The sequence below is a fragment of the Thermobia domestica genome, chromosome 13, assembly GCF_964235325.1.
Source record: "Thermobia domestica chromosome 13, izTheDome1.hap1.1, whole genome shotgun sequence".
Lineage (NCBI taxonomy): Eukaryota > Metazoa > Arthropoda > Insecta > Zygentoma > Lepismatidae > Thermobia > Thermobia domestica.
The window spans coordinates 121,549,489-121,568,563 of NC_137466.1; the positions used below are offsets into that span (position 1 = coordinate 121,549,489).

Sequence of the window (19,075 nt, forward strand, 5' to 3'; positions counted from 1 at the left end):
TCTCAAAACAGTGAAGCTTTATCCTATATTCATAAGAGAATAGTCTCAGTACACACAAGTCAATTGAATTTTAGGACTTAGCTTCGAAAAATCGATTGACTAGTTACAATTTAACGACCCTTTTCATTACCAAATTCATTGTTTCTATATACATAGAGGGCACACTATACAGAGTGTTCGAAAAACACCAAAATACTTTGGAAAATGATTCTTCATTGACCGCGGAAAAATCGTTGGAAAGATTTTAAAATTAACATAACTTGAGAACGAAATATCGGACTACTGTTACTGTAAACCAACATAATGTTCAATTTGCACTAAGATTTTATTAATGTATCAGTGGAATGTGTGTCAGTTTTGAGCTCCTGATCTATCATTTTTCTATTGTAGAAGATCACATTTTTGTTTCTATTCGTCAAGGCTAACTCTGTCGTCTAACATCCACTGGTACATTAATGAAATTACGTTCAAAGTAATCAGTATGTGCTTTTATTTGACCTTGATCCGAAATTTCGTTCGACCAATTTTCGGAGGACTATAAATTCGAAATGACTTACTTATGTACTTATGTTGGCATGTATGTTTTCATATTTTCATGCGAGAGGATTCATTTCCGAAAGATTTTTGGCGTCGTTTCCGAACATCCTGTACATTCGAGGTAGTTTTTGTGAAATCTACGAAGCTGTATCGATCGAACACAATTTTATCCTGATGCTGTTATATGTTACAGATTTTCTTCTACGTTGTGAGATTTGTTAATTTGAACAAGTACACATATAATACTTAATACATTACAAACACAGCGGTAAAGCTCTTATCTCTGGTATAAAGGGTTCCTGACTAGGTCTCTTATTATGGCATTGGGTTCGTCGTTTAGACGGGATATAAGAAAATGCTCGAAAAATCGTGAAGTTTAGCTTAAGTAACTACAAACTAGGGTGCTAAACCGGTTTTTTATAAAAACCGGTAACCGGGTTCTACAAAACCGAAAACCGGAAAACGGATATTTCGGTTTCCGCCAAAACCGGTTCGGTTTTTCGCCGAAACCGGTTTCGGTTTTCTCCAAAACCAGTTAGGTTTTCAACAAAACTGGTTTCGGTGAAAACGTTTGGAAAACACACAAAACTGTTTCTGTGGAAACGGAATCAGTTACCGGAGAACAACGAAACATTATTCTGGGCAGAAATATAACATATTTTGCAAAAAAAAAAAAAAAAAAAAAAAGTAACCTGTTTTGAGAAAACCGAAACCGGATCCGGTGAAAAACTGAACCGGTTTTGGGGGAAACCGAAAAACCGGTTTTTGTGCCCACCACTACTACAAACACACTTAAGAGACAAGAAGGTTCTAGGTCTCCGGAAAAAAAAGTGCTGCAAATGATCCTGCCTTGCAGATAGTATTGCCCATGAAACGAAGAGACATAATTTCATGACGAGACGAGACAGACCTGTATGAATAGAAACATATGTAATTTCCGAGATGAGACAAGCTTTCATTAAAACTTTTCGAGACGAGACAAACCCAAATCTCGTCTCGGAGGGAATACTACGTGTGCATATCATATCTAATTAGGATTTGTATTATTCATCTTAGCTTACTTTCAATTAATACAACGCGCATCATTATCACTTTTTTATTCGTGCAACTATTTATCATCTACTCTTTCCCTTGCTTTATCCCTTAAGTGCGTTTCTTGTTTTTTTCATTTCTTTGCTTATAAACATTTTCTTTTTCGTAGACAAAAGGATTAACTATTATTTATTCTCTTTGAAATATAAATTTATTTTTTCTGTTTCTAACTGACGCAACGAAAATGTGAATGACCTTAGACTGAAATGTATATATTCAGGCGCAGAAAGGATACGATAAACTGGAAATGCCCAGTGAGTGTGATTGTGGATGCGATCACGTGGTCGATAATTTCTCAGAAGAAGATAAACCTTTCACAATGTGTATAAATATATGTGTGCAGAGTGATTCATTACATCTAGTTGTCCATCTTCCTCATTCCACTTGTAATCGCAGGAAACTGCCCGGTAAAACCTAACAAAGAACGTAGGAAAAATCAGTGGACGGTTTGCTTGGTCTGTTTCTTTCAATTTGGTTGCAATTGGGTCTATAGCAAACTTTCTGTAGTAACAGGAAAATAATACTGATTATCATCTTATCTATCCACCTATATTATTATTATTATTATTATTATTATTATTATTATTATTATTATTATTATTATTATTATTATTATTATTATTATTATTATTATTATTATTATTATTATATTGAAATGCATTACAAAGTATAAATTCAATATATATCTGATCATGTATTTCCGTTCTCTTAAGGAGAAAATTGTCGTTAGTATCAACTGGGATTTTACGATAGAAGCTGAATGTTACTTCTATGATTGTATTGGTGCATACGGTCGGTGATTGGCCTCTTCACTATGACAGCATGATGAAAACATATGTCTTCATGTTCATGTTACAATATATGTGTGAGTATTGTCTTAACGAAACCATGCAAGAAACGAACAAGAAGAATAAGTAGTTTGATGACCTTGAAAATTCATTTTTTGTTTTTTCGGTGGAAAGTGAACTTAAACAAACAAACAGAAGAACAAATTTTAGGTGAAAATGTAGATAACTTCAGCATTGAATATCGCTTCGCTTTCAGTTGTGGTTATGTTGTTCTGGAGTGAATTTCATAAAGTTATTACGAAAATACTAGATAAAGGTGTCACGCACCATAAAAACTAAAAAAAAAAAAAAAAAAATGGGCGATTCATCTTTAAGCTACACCGTAGGTCTCATGGAAAAGTTTCAACTGAAGCACGTGCCATGTTTCATCGTAATCGGCTAATTTTTAGATGGAAATCTATATCCAGTGCTTTTTAACGCTCTTGTTGCGGTAACCTGTGGTACATTTACCAGTTTCTCTTCTAAGCCGCATGATTGACCAGTGGACATAATAATAATAATAATAATAATAATAATAATAATAATAATAATAATAATAATAATAATAATAAATAGATTCTAGTAGAAATGACTTCTCCATGTAAGATATAAACATGGCCTACAACTGCTTGGGTGGGGCCCGCGGTGGCTCAGTAGTAGAGCGATCACCTCTGTTACTTGGGGTTCCGGGTTCGATCCCAGCCCCCGCCAAGTGAACTTTGTGGTGGACAAACACCGCGTGCGTGGGTTTTCTCGGGGTTCTCCCGTTTCCTCCCACTTTCTTCATTCCACCATTTTATTCATCACTCTCATCACCGTCTCCTTTAGCCTAACCGGCATAATCGTGGGACGTAAAACTCAAAGATTTCATTTCATTTTTTTACAACTGCTTGGGGAAAATATTATTACTGATTTGCTGAAAATGATGAAGACACCCTAATTACAGAAAGTTTTAATAAATTATCTCAAAGTAATATTAACTACAAGTATTAAGTCGCTCGGCAGTGAAGGTTTTAAAGTTGGGCAGATTCATATTTTTTCTCCGAGATTTCAACTCTAGTTCCATAAAAATAAGAGAATTTTAAAGAAATGTATCATGAACATATATAAATAAAGATGGGCTAAGCTCACATCCTTATTCGTAAACCATTTTAAGCCCATAAAAAAGGAATGATTTGAGAAGTCTAAAAGAAAGAAAGAAAGAAAAAAGAAATACCCAATACTTCATGAAAACCAAATCATTTTGTCATAGATATCTTGACTTTTTAAAATCACATTATGTACAGGCAGTATAAAGTCCGTGTGCAATTTGAAACACTTGTTGAAGGAAGACGCATGATTGATAGAATTAATCTACAATCTGGATAAGAAGAAAGCTTGTGTTAGTGCTTCTTTGAATTGTTAATTTTCAATGCTTTCCTGAAATGGTCAACCATAAGGGGAAATTGGCACTATAGCTCTTTTTTTTTTTTTTTAAATCAGGTCGTTTGAGTAATATTGGCAATTAATATTGTAATTCGTAAGTTATAATACGAACCGAGGACTCCTCAAACATTTTCCATGTCTCCATAGATAGGAGTTGACTGGGAAGAAGTTTACTTTATCTTCCATTAATTTTTTTTTAATTACCAACTTGAAAAGTCAGCCAAGAAAACAAAAGGAATTTCCTAATCCATTTCTGTAACGGCAACGAAAATTAATTACACCAGGCTTCTGATGTCAGATTGACCCCTTTTATTGCATGCTGGTTTCCGTACTATATTTATGCTGGTCCCCATACTGTATTCAAATTATTCACTGAATTTCTTGTATTTTGGTAACTTTTAATTCAGAATTGAATTTACTACTTTGTTTACTCCTTATTTCTTTTGACTTATTTCAATCATGAACAGTAGGCCTTTCTTAGATTTCTTTTTATAAAACCGCACCAAGTTTTATTAAAATCTGATAAATTTTACATGTGTTCTCACAGACGGAGAGATATACAAATACCTGTGCGTCGAATGGTTGAAAGTCGCTTACGCTCATTTTAACTATAGTAACGTCCTTATCCTTCTTTTACAATCCCCTACTTCTATAAGTTGAAACTAATGTAAATATTCGGTCAACATAATTAATCGAATAACTAACCGATTATTATTCGAATTTCCGGTACGTGGAGTTCCTGATTCGAATCCAATTCTCGGAAGTGGGCTTTGTGATGCACATTGTTTGTATGGGTTTTCTGGAGGTTTTCTCGTTTTCTCACATTTTCTTTATTTGTCGATTTCGTTCATTATCATTACCGTTTCCCTTAGTCTCGGAGCATAAGTATGAGACATTATATTAAAAAAAAAAACTAATGAGCGAATAACGAATATTAGAATAATACCCGTGACTTTGGTAAAGAACTTAATGTCGAAAGCAAATACGCCTAGAAATATATCCTTATGCAATCCAATTTACCTACTTGTCAGTTGGGTTGCATATCACTCAGGGAATACACCTTGACGTGAAGTTCTTGCTCTTATTATTCTTTTTAGTGTTGATCTTACGCTTTAATCGATTTCACGTAACTTTGTATCGATATTGCATCGTTTGGCCTAATCCTCGTTTCGCCTAACCAATTATCTGACACTTTTATGACAGATAAAAGATAACATTTATGTCCGCCATTTTAGGCGAAATAAGGATACTCGTTTGGCCTAATCCCCATTTTGCCTAAAATGGTTGACTATAAAAAAATCGTGGAGATAAAACTGGAGGGAAATTTTTCGAAAAAGAAATATTCTTTACTATGTGAAGAACTGAGAAATACAGATGCACAACCAGTTAAATCCCTCTTCCATATTCAGTTTCATAAACTGTTAAATCCCAAACCTGTAAATAACCTAATGAGAAAAGTAGAATCAAACCCGGTTAATTCCATATTTCAAACAATTTGAGGTTTCGTACTGTATAGGATTAGTTTAGTAATCTGAATATTTATTGCAACTCTTCGTAAATAATTCGAAATTTTATTTGACAGAATTTGAAGTGTGTGCTTTCATAATTTTTTTTTATTTTTGGACTGAAAATTGAAAAAAAGAAAATGAAATCTTTAGTTTTACGTCCCACGTTTATACCGGTTAGACTAAAGGAGACGGTGATGATGAGAAACGAATGAAATGGTGGAATGAAGAAAGTGGGAGGAAACGGGAGAACCACGAGAAAACCCACAAGCGCGGTGTTTGTCCACCACAAAGTCCACATGGCGCGAGCTGGGATCGAACCAGGGACCCCAAGCACCGGAGGTGAACACTCTACTACTGAGCCACCGCGCACTCTGGACTGAAAATGGAGACACTATACGTCTTAACCTAACTGTTCGTGAAACTTTTCTGTGCTTATTTGCTTTTCTTTAATAATTACTAGACAAATGCACGCAAAATCGAAAGAAAACGATACTCTAAGCAGCGATGATCATAATTTTGTCATCAGACAACACCAAAATTGTCTAGAAAACGTACAAGACTCATGAAAAACTGGAAACGAAATGTAGCCAAAAATACAAGTTGAGTGGACTATCTATGGTTAAAAGTCGTTTGTTTTGTATTTCAGGGTAACTCTTTACTTTGAACAGAACATTGTTGGATTAGGTTCTTCTCTAAACGGTCTCTTCAGCTTCAGCAGAACCACTTTCTTAAAATGTCTCGTGTCAAGTATCATTCAAAATTATAACATGCTTCTGGTACAACATGTTAAAAAATTTTTTGCCGCTTATTTACCATTTCTTATTCTCTTTCTGCCACTGTTTTGCTCAAACTCAACACTTGCACATTTTGTTTTGCTATATTTCAAATTCATATATTGGTATAATTGGCAAATTAATATTCACCCTATGTTAATCCATAAAAGATTACAAACTCTTCCAAAATATAGTCATTCAGTTTAGAAATGTATACGGATAGGTATAATTAACTCCGCTTGTAGTTACGAAGAGTTTGACGATTGAAAGCAGCTCAAAGCTCACGTTTTACAAAGAGGTTTTTGAGGAATAGAAAACGGAGAAAATGGTGGTGCACCAGAGGATGACGACGATATGGATTTCCATTTAGTAGATGATGATGGAGAGGAGGTTACATAATTCAATTTTTTGCACATTTGGATCCATTGTTTTCATTTTAGAACAAAATTAATGTAGCATTTATGTATCCATATTCATTTGTGCCAATCTTGTGCAATGTGTAGTTGATAATATATTCCCCCCCCCCATATTTTAGTAGGCATAATACTGATTTCTGACTCTGACTCCCTTTCTTTTTGATAGGTTTTGTATCTTGAGCCTCAACAAAAATGGCCGCTCGTCCAGATGCAAAAGCTGTTACGTATTTCCATTTACATACGCAAAACCTGTTAAATCCAAACTATTTTCTTCAATAACGCAATTCACAGACTAGTGTGATTATACAGCTTTCGACAGACCAACACTCACATTATTCTTAATTTTTTAATGTTTTCTAGTTTCTAATGTTATTTTACAATTATGACGTGTTTAAACAGTTTTTCTCGATTTGTCACAAATTTTAAAATGTGAATTTAAAGGGTTTTTGCTGTTCAACTACGCATATATATTCGTATATATCCATGGTCCTAGTAAATACATAAAGGAGTTTTGGTAATTCTAACTCCTCGAAAATAGTTAATATAATATTAATCTATATATTTTGCATTTCTTAACTCTTTATATACTAGGGAATTTTCTCTTATATAATTTCCCTCTAGTTGAATTTCCACGATTTTTTCTTATTGTCCACTATTTTAGGCGTAACGAGGATTAGGCCAAACGAGGATCCTTTCTTCGCCTAAAATGGCGGACACAAATCTTATCATTTATCTGTCATAAAAGTGTCAGATAATTGGTTAGGCGAAAAGAGGATTAGGCCAAACGTGGCGACACGCTTTGTATCTGCCCTCCTTCTATGACCCAGTCACCTTTTTTGTGAAATTTCCTTTTAACTTCATATTAATCTAGCAATTGTACTTGGATATCGATATTAATTGCAGCCAAAATAAGTGTATTTTTCGTGCAATATTGTTTCCATGGCGAACATTTTTTTTAATTGTGTATATTAAAATGTGAATTAATCTACCGTTCTTATATTTCATGTTGTTTTATTTCTGTATATTTCTGTAGAAAAGAAAAGAGTAATGTAAGCTTAAATGTTTTCTACTCTTCCAAATCTTGTATTTCTTTAAATGTTCATTGGATGTTTTATTCGTCTTACCACACTACAGTTTAAATAGGTCTTAAGGTATTCAAAAAGCAAGCTTATCACAAAACACTAATAAGATGTTGATGAAGGTTTCTACAGGTATATCCGTTGCATATTGCATGTGTTTATCTTTTTCCTACGAACGACCTTGAAAAAGTTGTAGCCGTCTCATAGTCACCGACACGTGACAGAGATATACCCATTCATACGCACACAAGCATTCAAAGCAACATAAGAGACAAAATGTCTCATGTCGGTGAAAAGGTGACTGGCCTCAAACGAGAAATGTATTGCATTGTATTTGACCTTGAAAGATGTGCGCTATCTTTGAAAAGTCTTGCGATTATGCTCTGTAGACTAAAACAGACGGATGATGACGTAACTGAATAATAATTATGAAAACATGCTGGAGAATGAAAGGAGACGGGAAAAAGCCGAAAAAATCCACGGGTACGATTTTGTTTAGTATAAATTCACTAGGCGTAAAATGAAGCCAGAGGCGTTTCGCACTAGGTCGAACTTACTATTAATTATCTAGTGCAATGGTTTCCAACCTGGGACGCGCCCTTTAAGGGGGTGCATGCTACGTACTGATAGAAATAAACTGTGAAATTGTATATAAAGCATCACTTGTAGTTCACAATATAAGGTTACCTAATGAGGTTATTATTATTATTATTATTATTATTATTATTATTATTATTATTATTATTATTATTATTATTATTATTATTATTATTATTATTATTATTATTATTATTGAAGATTTGAGAATTCAACGGGTCAGTTAAAAGAACGTATGGTCAATAAGTGGAACGGGAGGGTGTTGAAGTATGAAGGATTTACAAAGGAGAATGCCAGGCAAAAAGGCTTTGGAATCTTTGATCTAATGAGTCGCAAGCACACACCTATGATATTTTCACACTTCCTACATATTGTTACAGAAGCCTCGTTATTATATTCAAAACTGAAAAACGGATGGCCATAGACAGGGCGTATGTTACTGTGGGATTCCTTCGATAAAAATATCTTCATTATGTTAATGTCCCTTCGGGGCCAATTGTTTAACGTACTGGTGTCCCAGGTTCAATCCCTGGTGTGGTTGTTTATGTCGGATAACCACCAAATACTAGTTCGAGTTTTGCTTTAAGCAGTAAGTCCAACCATATACGAGCAGAGCCGGAAAAGGGATGATTAAGTTCAATCAATCCCTACAATCTAAATTTCAGTTATCTTAAACTATTAAACTTCAGGGAAAAAGAAGGTTTTTTTTTTTTAAGTATGTATTATCTATGTGCGTGTGTGTGTCTAATGTGAACATTTGAAACAGTTCTTTAAATGTGTAGATTTTGTGCAATTACTAATTCCCTGCTTGTTTATATTTTCCCATTCCTCTTATATATATATATATAATATGCGCGGATCCAAGGGGGATTTAGGGGCTATAGACCCCCCCTGACGCTCAGCTATACACTGGATAAAATGGGCTTCAATCCTGCTTTACACTGGATAAAGCGGCAAACTATGGTTTAGCACCTCCCTTGATCATACCCACGATCCGCCATATATATATATATAATTTATAGTGTCAGTACTGATTTGTTTATCATATTTATGTAAGTAGGTGCTGAAAACGTTTCGTATGATACCGGATGAAGCACGAAAATATCTGGAAGAATTGGGACATATGTTAAAAGTTACTATTTGCTGTATTTTTCTTACTGCAGAGTACTTTATACTGTAGAAGTGACTAAATTGATTAATTTAAGCACTTATGTGTTTCTCATTATTTCTTGGAGAAGGAAGACAAATTGTAGTTTTTGCCTTTTAGGCCAAAGAAGACGGATGATTAATTAAAGTGATTGATTCTAAAATAATTGGTGGAATGAGAATGTGGGTGGAAACGGGAGAACCCCAAGAAAAGCCACAGACAGGTGTTGTCCACCACAAACTCTTTTGGTCGAGGATCGAACCAGGGACTAAAGGTGAGCGCTCTACCATTGAGCCACCACCGTGCCACCCTTCCCCAATATTTCTTGTTTTTATCTAGACCAGTGGTTCTCAAACTAATTCCTATCACGACTCCCATTTTATCACATCATCTTACCAGTGACCCCTTTATATTTTCTGGTTAGTAATTATACCGCATCTCTTTCATTTAAATTAATTTTTAAACAACTCTGCATCTGTTGAAAATGTTCAGGATTTTGTATTTCTGGGCTTTCGGCATCTATGGCCATGTCAGCCCGTCACGTTTTGAGGGATGACATCCCTCGGCGAGCACACTATCCGGGGAAAGGAACGGAAGAAAGGATTGGGGAAGGAGACCTATTTTTTGTTGTTCTTAACAGTATGTATAAAAATAAAAATATACCTATCAGAACAAAATCCAAAATAATATTTAAAAATATTTCCCGGTATTAGATTCTAATTATGTTTATTTCTTCCGCTTATCTTCGCTACCCCCAGATTGAGAAACCCTGATCTAGACCAATCATGGCATTGGATTCAAAACTAAAGCAAAGTGTGCATCAATTAACGTATGTCAGAGCATTCACCGAAGATGTGGATTTGATTGTTTCTTCGGATCTTACGTTAGAAAAAGCTAAGGAATTCAACAACGAAGAAATTGAAAGAAAAAAGTTGAAGGTACGGTTCTCCAAAGCGAATCCACAAAATACATACTTTAATAAGTATAGAAACACTTCAGGAATGAAATTCTCAAACAAGTCGATCGCATTTCATCTCCTGTACTTTATACACTCTATAGAAGCAATATATTGTACGTGAAATTCCAAAACTTCCACAGAAAAAAAGTTGATAGATAAATGTAACAAATGCTTTGTCAATATATTTACATATATGTACTCTCTCATTGCTTTTTTTGTTTATTTTAAGAATCTTCTCTCCACAATCTCTTGTTTACAGATGCTGACATATGCACACACACATACACACAAACGTACATATATGTAGAAATACATATGCGACAAATAGTAGTTCGGGCTAGTTCGGGCTTTTTCGTATTACGTCGACTTTTCCCGTTGATCGGTTCGGCACCGTCACTACCGGCAGACTCAGTTTCCTCGCAAGCGAGAGCCGAGGTCAGTGAACCCTTTGCCGGGTGGTGCCGCTTCTGTTGTTATTGTTTGCCCATTTGTTGGCCTCTGCACACACACTGCCAGGCTCACTCGGTCGAATCCCGTTTGATAGCTTTGAGGAATTTCATCGCGGTTTCGGATTATCCATCCCCCCTTTTCCTTGATTAAAATCGACGACGAAAAGGATTACTACAGTGAGAAGAACATATATTGTGTTTTGTGTCTTGTTTTTCCGATATATGTAAGAAAACTAATCAAGATAGTAAGCATGAAGGATTCTTCGCATTTATATACACTGTTGTCATTATCCTCGTTCGCTTCAGATCAGCAGGAAGAGTGTTGTTCTATAGTGTTGCAATAAGTGGAAAAAAGGGGGTGTGTATAGCAAGGTTGCCAGATGACGAGAAATTACAGGAAAACTTGCCATTCTTAAATTTTACTGTTTTTATTTAAATGTTATAGTTTTACTTTTTCAAATAGTGATACAAAATAAATTTCATGTTATTATTAAAGCTTTTTGTTTTCTTTTTCTTTTTTTAAGTTTATAGGTTAAAACAAGCTCTGAAGCAGTAACTGCATTAAAATTCAATTTTCATTAACTTTTGCAGTAATATACTTTGCTTATAAAAGATAGGAGAATATAAAAGTAAGTTTTCTTTTTAAATGTATAGACTGGTACTATTAACAACATTCTAAAATTAAGTATTAAGAAAATTAAGTAAATACTGACATACTAGGTTCAATACTAAAACTTCTCATTGGGCAAGTATTTCCTGTTAATTTCTGCTCAATTATTTTGGCAACTCTGCTGTAATTTTATTTGGATAATCCTACTATACACGCACTGTGCTTTATGTGTGAGCTGGAAGTTCATCATCATCACAATTTACCATCATTTGATCTTGCTGCATTTGTGTTCTGTGATGTCACAGTGCCCCAAACAATAAGAAGGTGGAGAAGCATCCATGAGGTGGTGGTGGTATACCTTATGTTGATGTGACTTGTGTTGGGTTTTTCGTGCCATGTTGCCGAAGATAGCCGAACTGTGACGAAAGGTTTACTGTACAAGCAAGCAGTTAGGCGTATAGCTGCTGGGGACAATCTAACGGTACATTTACTGAAAGAACCGGTGAATGTGTTTTACTTTTTGGTCTTTCTTTCTGTGGATTCCAAGTGACGTGGGTGACAAGGCAAGCAAGCTTACAGAAGAACCTCGTGTGTTTTCGTCTGTAGATTTGTTCTGCCTCCTCTCCCTTCTATTCCTGTACCCCCTCCTCTATGAATCGTGAGCGGCGGTTGCTATCTTTTGCTCTGATCGCTTGAGGCAGGATGAAGACGAGTCACAGGTTCCACTTGTGAAGAGGAGAAAACTGTACGGACAGGTTGTCGTGCTACCTTAAAACACGCCCAAGGACGGACAATCACACCGCCGGATACAAGAAGGAAATAGAAAAAAAAGAAAACTATAACACAGCATAAACATTGCAAGTGGACAATACTGGCAACAGGACGAAGTGGGTGTGTTTGGCAGGATTCGGTTCTTGAAGCGGTGTAGAAGAAATTATCAAACGTTAACAAAATTTGATATTCTACTGTTTCGAGTGGCGTAGTGTATTCTCAGTGATTGCTCTGGGAAGGCCTTTCTTTAGTGAGTGTTGTGGTTGGCCCAAGGTTGTTGACCTCTGAATTCGGATTCCCCCGGCGCAGGAACTTCTTTCGGTACTTTATTTCACAAGTGAGCGCAATCCTTCCTTCGCCAGTAGCAAGTGTCTTCTTTTTTGGTTTCCTTCAATTATTTCTCTCTATATGGTAGTAACATATTACTAAATTAGTGACTTGTCAACGACTCAAGAATTTTGTTTATATCAACGAGTATATGGAAATATAGGAACGCAGTGTTCTGTGTTTTTTGTTTATGGCGTAAGTGCTAAAATTCGTTGTTTTACATAGCAATTCTGAGTTCGACTCTTGTGGGAATTGTTTTGCGGCATTGCTGGGGAGTTTCAAGTGTCTGAGTGTGCGTACTTCTTGACAAGATACCAGCATCACTAGTTTGTGGACTCCTCGTATAACGTTAGTGGACTACCAAACGTACTTCAGAATCTGTTGTGATTTTAAATATAAGATATTGGTTGACCTTATTTCGGCGCGGTTCTTGCATCTATAATAATCTGCCTTGGAAAACGTTAACAAAAGACTAGTGATCGGCATTGTATTATCTGCATTTATGCATTTGTGGTCCCAATTACTTCGTCGCTTTGTCCAAGAGAATGCTGAAATTGGAAAGCCAGTGTTGCAAATGCTGAGGGGGGAATTTGTCCCAAAAGCTAGTCTTCCCCAGCATGCTGGTTCCTGGTGGTAATAATGCTTTTGCTGTAGCCCCCAATGATCATTGTGAGATTTTTACCATTTACAACACTGGTGTCAGTTCATGTAGCAAAAGAATAGTGCAAACAGGGGAACCACCACCACCGACGAATGTGACGTCTCCCCCGACGTCATGGATGTCTTGGATGAGCTTTTGGTGGCCGGATGGACCGCGGCCACCGGCGTCGCGGCGTCATCATCATCGACAGCTGCCGCAGTTTCTATGACGACAAGTGTTACCAACTCGGATATCTCGGCTGATACAACGACTCCACCACCCAAGAAGTCAAATTCTATTCGAGGTAATTGTACATTTTTTTCCTTAAATTTATTTTTAAAAATGTGTGTAGTTATTGTCTCGGTGCTTGGTGCCTTGTTCAGCAGTTGTGTTTAGGTACGGACGATTTTTTTTTTCAACGAAGTGAGCACGATACCGCTATTCCACTCGCTTGTTAACGGTAATATGACAAGCAAGCAACGTGTTTGTACAGCACGCATTCAAGACGGAAAGATATTTCTTTAACAGATATTTTGAGATATTCTTTCTGATAAATTTTGTGATAACCAAGACATTTTGTGTATTTCCCATTGAGAAAGAGATTTTTACTATTTTGGAATAAGGCTTAAAAATTATGTTGAATTGAATAGTTTCCTACTAACTTAGTATTTAATTTGTTGAAAAGTAATATTTGTTCTTAAACATAGTTTACGTCTGTTCTTTTCTGCAGTACAAACGTGTCTCTTTTCTGAAGGGTGATGCTTGGAAAGAAAAATAGGGAAACAAAGCAGACAGTTCAAATATGTGCAATGTACAGTCTAGTTCCACAAATCTTGCTATCTACCTTTCCTTGAAAAAAAATCTATAAATGGAACTAAATTAAACGAACATAAATATATTTTAGCCAATTAATATTTTTATTTAAACTATTAAATTTCCTACATATGAAGAGTTTAATATTAAATCTTAGGATCCCGGCTTAGGACTGGAAACAGATCCAAGGTTGTACCTTTACTATACCGATAAGATAGATCTCTTGATATTGAGACATATGCTAGATCCCCCTCACCTACCAAAACAAGTAGCCTATTTTTTAATTGGTGTACTATTTAAGTTACAGCTATTCAAACCATATCTGTATTCAAATGCTAATAATGTTAACAATACAAGATGGGAAGGAATTGAAATGAACTTAACCACGCCTTATATATTTATGGCCAATTCCGGAATATTTACTTTCTGAAATCCGGAAAATTCCGGAATTCGAAAAACTCCGATTTTGGATCCGGATTTCGGAAATATTCCGGAATTTGGAAAATCTGAAAATTGGAAAAATAGAATTTTAAAAATTCCGATTTCGTAAAAATTCCGGAATTTGTCCGAATTCCGGAAATTTCCCGAATTTGGGAATTTCGCCGAAATCCTGAAAGTGAAATTTTCGGTTCTGGAAAATTTCGGCCATCCCTAATTTAAAGGCACCATCTTAACATCCGTTTACTGGGTTTGAAAGAAACGTCTTAAAAATAAATTGAATGGTCAACCCCTGGATTTGAACCTCAAGTACATTGTTTATAGAAGAGAATGCCAAGTAGGTATTCAATAACTTCATAAAATTTGTTTTCTTAACAAATGCACTTAGTACGTAATCATTAACTGATATTTTCCTTTGAAATTTTGAGTTTTCCCCTTAAAAAGAAAAAAAAGATAAGAAAAGGACAGCTCACAAGGGTAGGATAATATTTGACGTCAGAATTATCGGTGTAATTGTTAGCATCAGGAACTCTCTTCTCTCAACATCCCCTTCGGAAGAACAGAAAAACGTGTGTGCGTGGCCTAGGGGTAAATCCGGCTAGACCACTTGACCTCTTCGCGGTTGTCTGGAATGCGAGGGGTGATACTTCCCTATTCTCTACACGCTTTCAACAACGTCATGTTTGGTTCGTAGACAGGTGAGCTCTTTTTACCTTTGCGTGCTTATTATGTCGGAAGACGAGAAATCATCTTTGGGATTTTTCCTATGCAATGACCTGGTACAGGTCAATGGAGACTTTTTATCTCAATAACCACCTACGGTGAAGAACTTGTAAGAAGAAAGCGAGCAAAGCATGATGCTGGTCACGTAATTTCTCTCATTAACCGGGATGCACAATCGGGATGCATACTCGTGTTTCGTACATTACCTCCCATGTATAACAAGCCTGATTTCTTGTAGTTTGTGCAACAGACATTTCTTGTTTTAATTATTTAATACTTGTACCTGTAGGTTTTTTTTTTTAATTATAATTGAAAGTTTCTGTTTAAGATAAATAGCCTGTTTTCATTAGTATGCTGACAACGATGGATTAGTACATAGACCCGAGGTAGGAAGGTATTATTTTATTACTTAGATATTTTGTTTTCCATTATATATTGAAGTTATTATGCACCTCAAATTCGGAAACTACATTTATCCTGTGGGAGTCCTTGCGTAAATGGAAACCAGAGGTATATTTAACTGGCGTGAATATTGACAAGGCATAAAAGTCGCTTCAGTTAATATAGAAATATGATAAATGTGTCAATCTTTCCACTGTATTTTTGTCCTTTATTTGGGACTACTCAGTGGCAGAGCGCTTAATTTTTTTTGGTATATTGGACTCCTGGTTCCATACACCTGTCAGTTACGAAGCTAAAGCGTTAACGATATCCATCAGTCCTGATGACTTGTCCTTTGTATAGGTCTTGAAAAGAAAGAAAAAAAAACTGATAAAATAAAGTCAGGACTTCGTTACAGGAATAGAAACCTATAACATCTGATAGAATAATATACCGGTAATCAAATTAATATCGGTCAAAGAAAAAGATCTGAATAACACTGCCACCATGAAATACCTTAGTCTTCTGCCTTAACTATTGTTAAGGAAACAGGTGAACAAATATAAGTAATTCCGTGTCAAGAGCAGAAACAGGAAACTGCTTGTAGGGTTCCGCGAATCAAACGGTACTAGTAATGAGTGAAGAAACGGAACTGGCCAAAGAAAATGTATTTGTTTATTTAACTGGGTTTATAACATCTGGTGGACAAAAGCTTTAAGTGCAAAAACAAAAAGGAAAACTTGAAACAAATAACTTGCAAGGGGTGGAAGTAACCACGATAAATTATGTAATAAAAGTTACATACGCAAATATTTAATTTTTATTGTAAATATGTGTCTGTTAGTAACATTTGTCAACATTTCTGTTAGATTCCGGAACCAAGTTTCCGAGCTAGTTGCATTTGCCCCCGCCCCCTTTTTTTTTTCTTTTTCTGAGGGAGAGAGATTTCCATGACAACAGCTGTACATGAAGATCTATATTTCTCAAAGTGGATACTCCATTCACATTCACAGTCTGCATGATTCTCGTCCTTGTACCATTAGTGATTTATTTGCAGTGCGACGATTGGTTGAAACGTCATTTAAGGGCCAGTACCACTTTTGAAAATTGCTTTTTCAATGTTTCAATTTAGTGGAGCTTATTAGTTATATGGTAGTTTTCTTGAGTTTCCACTTGGTAACATAGAATTTGATATACTGTACATATACATGGGCCAAACTAACTATTTGATAGGAGTCTATAGCCTAAAAGTGGTCTAGGACTCTCAGATAGTTTTTAGTTGATTGACGACGATGTCTTACAAGTAGTATGTAATTTACTGTTACCGGTATAATATGATGTCATTGTGAGGAGAAATCAAACTACAATAGAGTGCCGCGGTGGCTCAGTGGTAGAGCGTTCACCTCTGGTGCACGTGGTTCCTGGTTCGATCCCAGTGTGGTTTCCTCGGGGTTCTTCCGTTTCCCCCACTTTCTTTATTCCACCATTTCATTCATTTCTCACCATCACCGTCTTCTTTAGCCTACACGGCACAATCGTGGGGCATAAAACCAAAAGATTTTATTTCAAACTAAAATAGGTAGATACAGGTGCGCACCCATAAATTTTTGGTGGGAGGAGTCCTAGCTTTCGGGGTGGTGGTGAAGAGTTCCAATATTACAAGCCATCACGTTTATGTAGTATTGAACGGGTATTATTCTGTAACCGAATAGACTATAAGTAATTGTAAAATACTTCCACATATAGATACATTTTTAGAAAAAAAAAAGTGATAGAACTAGATTGTTTTTACAAGAAAAAGAAAATAAAATGAAATCTTTCAGTTTAACGTCCAACGATGATGCCTTTTAGGCTAAGGAAGACAATGATTAAGGCAAGTGAACGATGATGGAAGAATTGATGAAATGAGGGAGTGGGAGGAAACGGGAGTACCCCAAGAAAACCACGGACACGGTGTTGTCTACCATAAACTTACTTGGCCGGGGATCGAACTAGAGATCCTAAGCGCCAAAGATTAGAACTCCACTACTGAGCCACCGTACCCCCTTATAACAGAAAAAAAAACCTAAGACCTATCAGCTGAATTGTTGTACTCGCGTGTCTTTGGGATAATATTTGGTCAGTACGTCCACTTCCCTTGCCGCTAATGCTGGCTTCCCTAACCAGAATTCGCAGAATCTGTCATTCTAGTAAGTCTCAAGTAGTCGCCGCCGTAATCACATCATCTTGGGAGTCTCAACGGTGCACCCATTCGTGCACTGATAAAACCCGAAACTGCTTGACTTTGATAACCTTACAGGAATCGTAAATAAGCACGTCCATGGCATTGGCAAGATAGCAAATTATGGCTGTAAATATTGAAATATATATTACATCCTTTACATTGGTAGCAAAAATGCTTTCTCATCCCTAGATTTTCACTTGAAGTAACTGAGGAATGTATTAACTAATTTGATAACTTTCGTTAACGTACAGAGAATAACATATTTTTCTACGTAATGAAGATCGAATTCCCACCGTTCCGAATCCAAAGGTTGATTGGAGTTTAGCGTTTCTTTCAGCACTGAGACTGATGTGGTTCTACAGTTTCAGGTGGAATCCCTGTAATGCGTTCAAATTTCAAGATATTCCCATCGAGAATCGAACCCGGAACCCTAACATTAAAGGCGCACGCGCTAGCAACTAGAGAACTGGGAATGAACTAGCTGTTGACAAATGAATAAGCCCAGAGGGGTATGTTCTTTTGATGTGACTGTACCAAATTCACTTAAAAAGAATTTTTTTTTTTTGAAATTTATATGAAATTGTATATTAAATTTATTTGATTAAATTCAATAGCTAATACCTATTGAATCATTATTGGTATTGATCAACACCAATATTATCTCTCTCTCTCTCTCTCTCTCTATATATATATATATATATATATATATATATATATATATATATATATATATATATAGAGAGAGAGAGAGAGAGAGAGAGAGAGAGAGAATTCAGTAACGAACTTTTTAAGTTCATTGAAAATAGATAAGGGACGCTATTAGCTAAGCAGTTTAATGAAGAAATGCATATTTCCGCTGCTCTAATTTGTCATATCTAGTATTACCTAGTTTATTGTATCTGAAGACCAACACATGCGTATATAGTATTTCCGTGAAATACGGAAATACACGAGAAAAAAGGAAGTTTCATTCAATCAAATTAGGTCATTGCGTCAGTGTATGTATGTGTGGTATATTTCTTATATCGTAGAACGTAGTAAATCCATGTAATTGTGGAGATCGATCCTCAGACCTCCACAGAAGTCTTTACTTGTTCACATATTTACTTTTACAGCTCATGGTTATATGTTGTATTGACTAATAGAGCTCGTGGGGGGTGGGGTCAAACACGGAATCACGCACAACAGGGATGGGCGTTCTAACAATTCGGCTAGATTGAAGTTTGATACCATAGTTGTTTTGTGAACGTTACATACTCAACATATTTGGCTACTGAAAAATGAAATATTTCACGTCCCACGATTACGACCTGTAGGCTGTGACGGATAATTAATGAAAG

The 19,075-nt window shown here is 35.9% G+C and overlaps 1 protein-coding gene across 6 annotated transcripts in view; it reads left to right on the forward strand.

The window, feature by feature from the left end:
* Positions 1-19,075, forward strand: part of Hr3 (nuclear hormone receptor 3 ROR-beta) — a 671,278-nt gene that overhangs the window by 474,555 nt on the left and 177,648 nt on the right. For 2 of the 6 annotated variants that reach the window (XM_081736346.1, XM_081736345.1), the window contains exon 1: positions 10,777-13,460. The exons of 3 other annotated variants lie outside the window; for them this stretch is intronic. In XM_081736346.1, coding sequence (XP_081592472.1) covers positions 13,292-13,460 — 169 coding nt within the window. In that variant the 5' untranslated portion in view covers positions 10,777-13,291. Of the gene's footprint in view, positions 1-10,776; positions 13,461-19,075 lie in introns of those variants that run through there. One more of the 6 variants, XM_081736350.1, reaches the window with a different exon arrangement.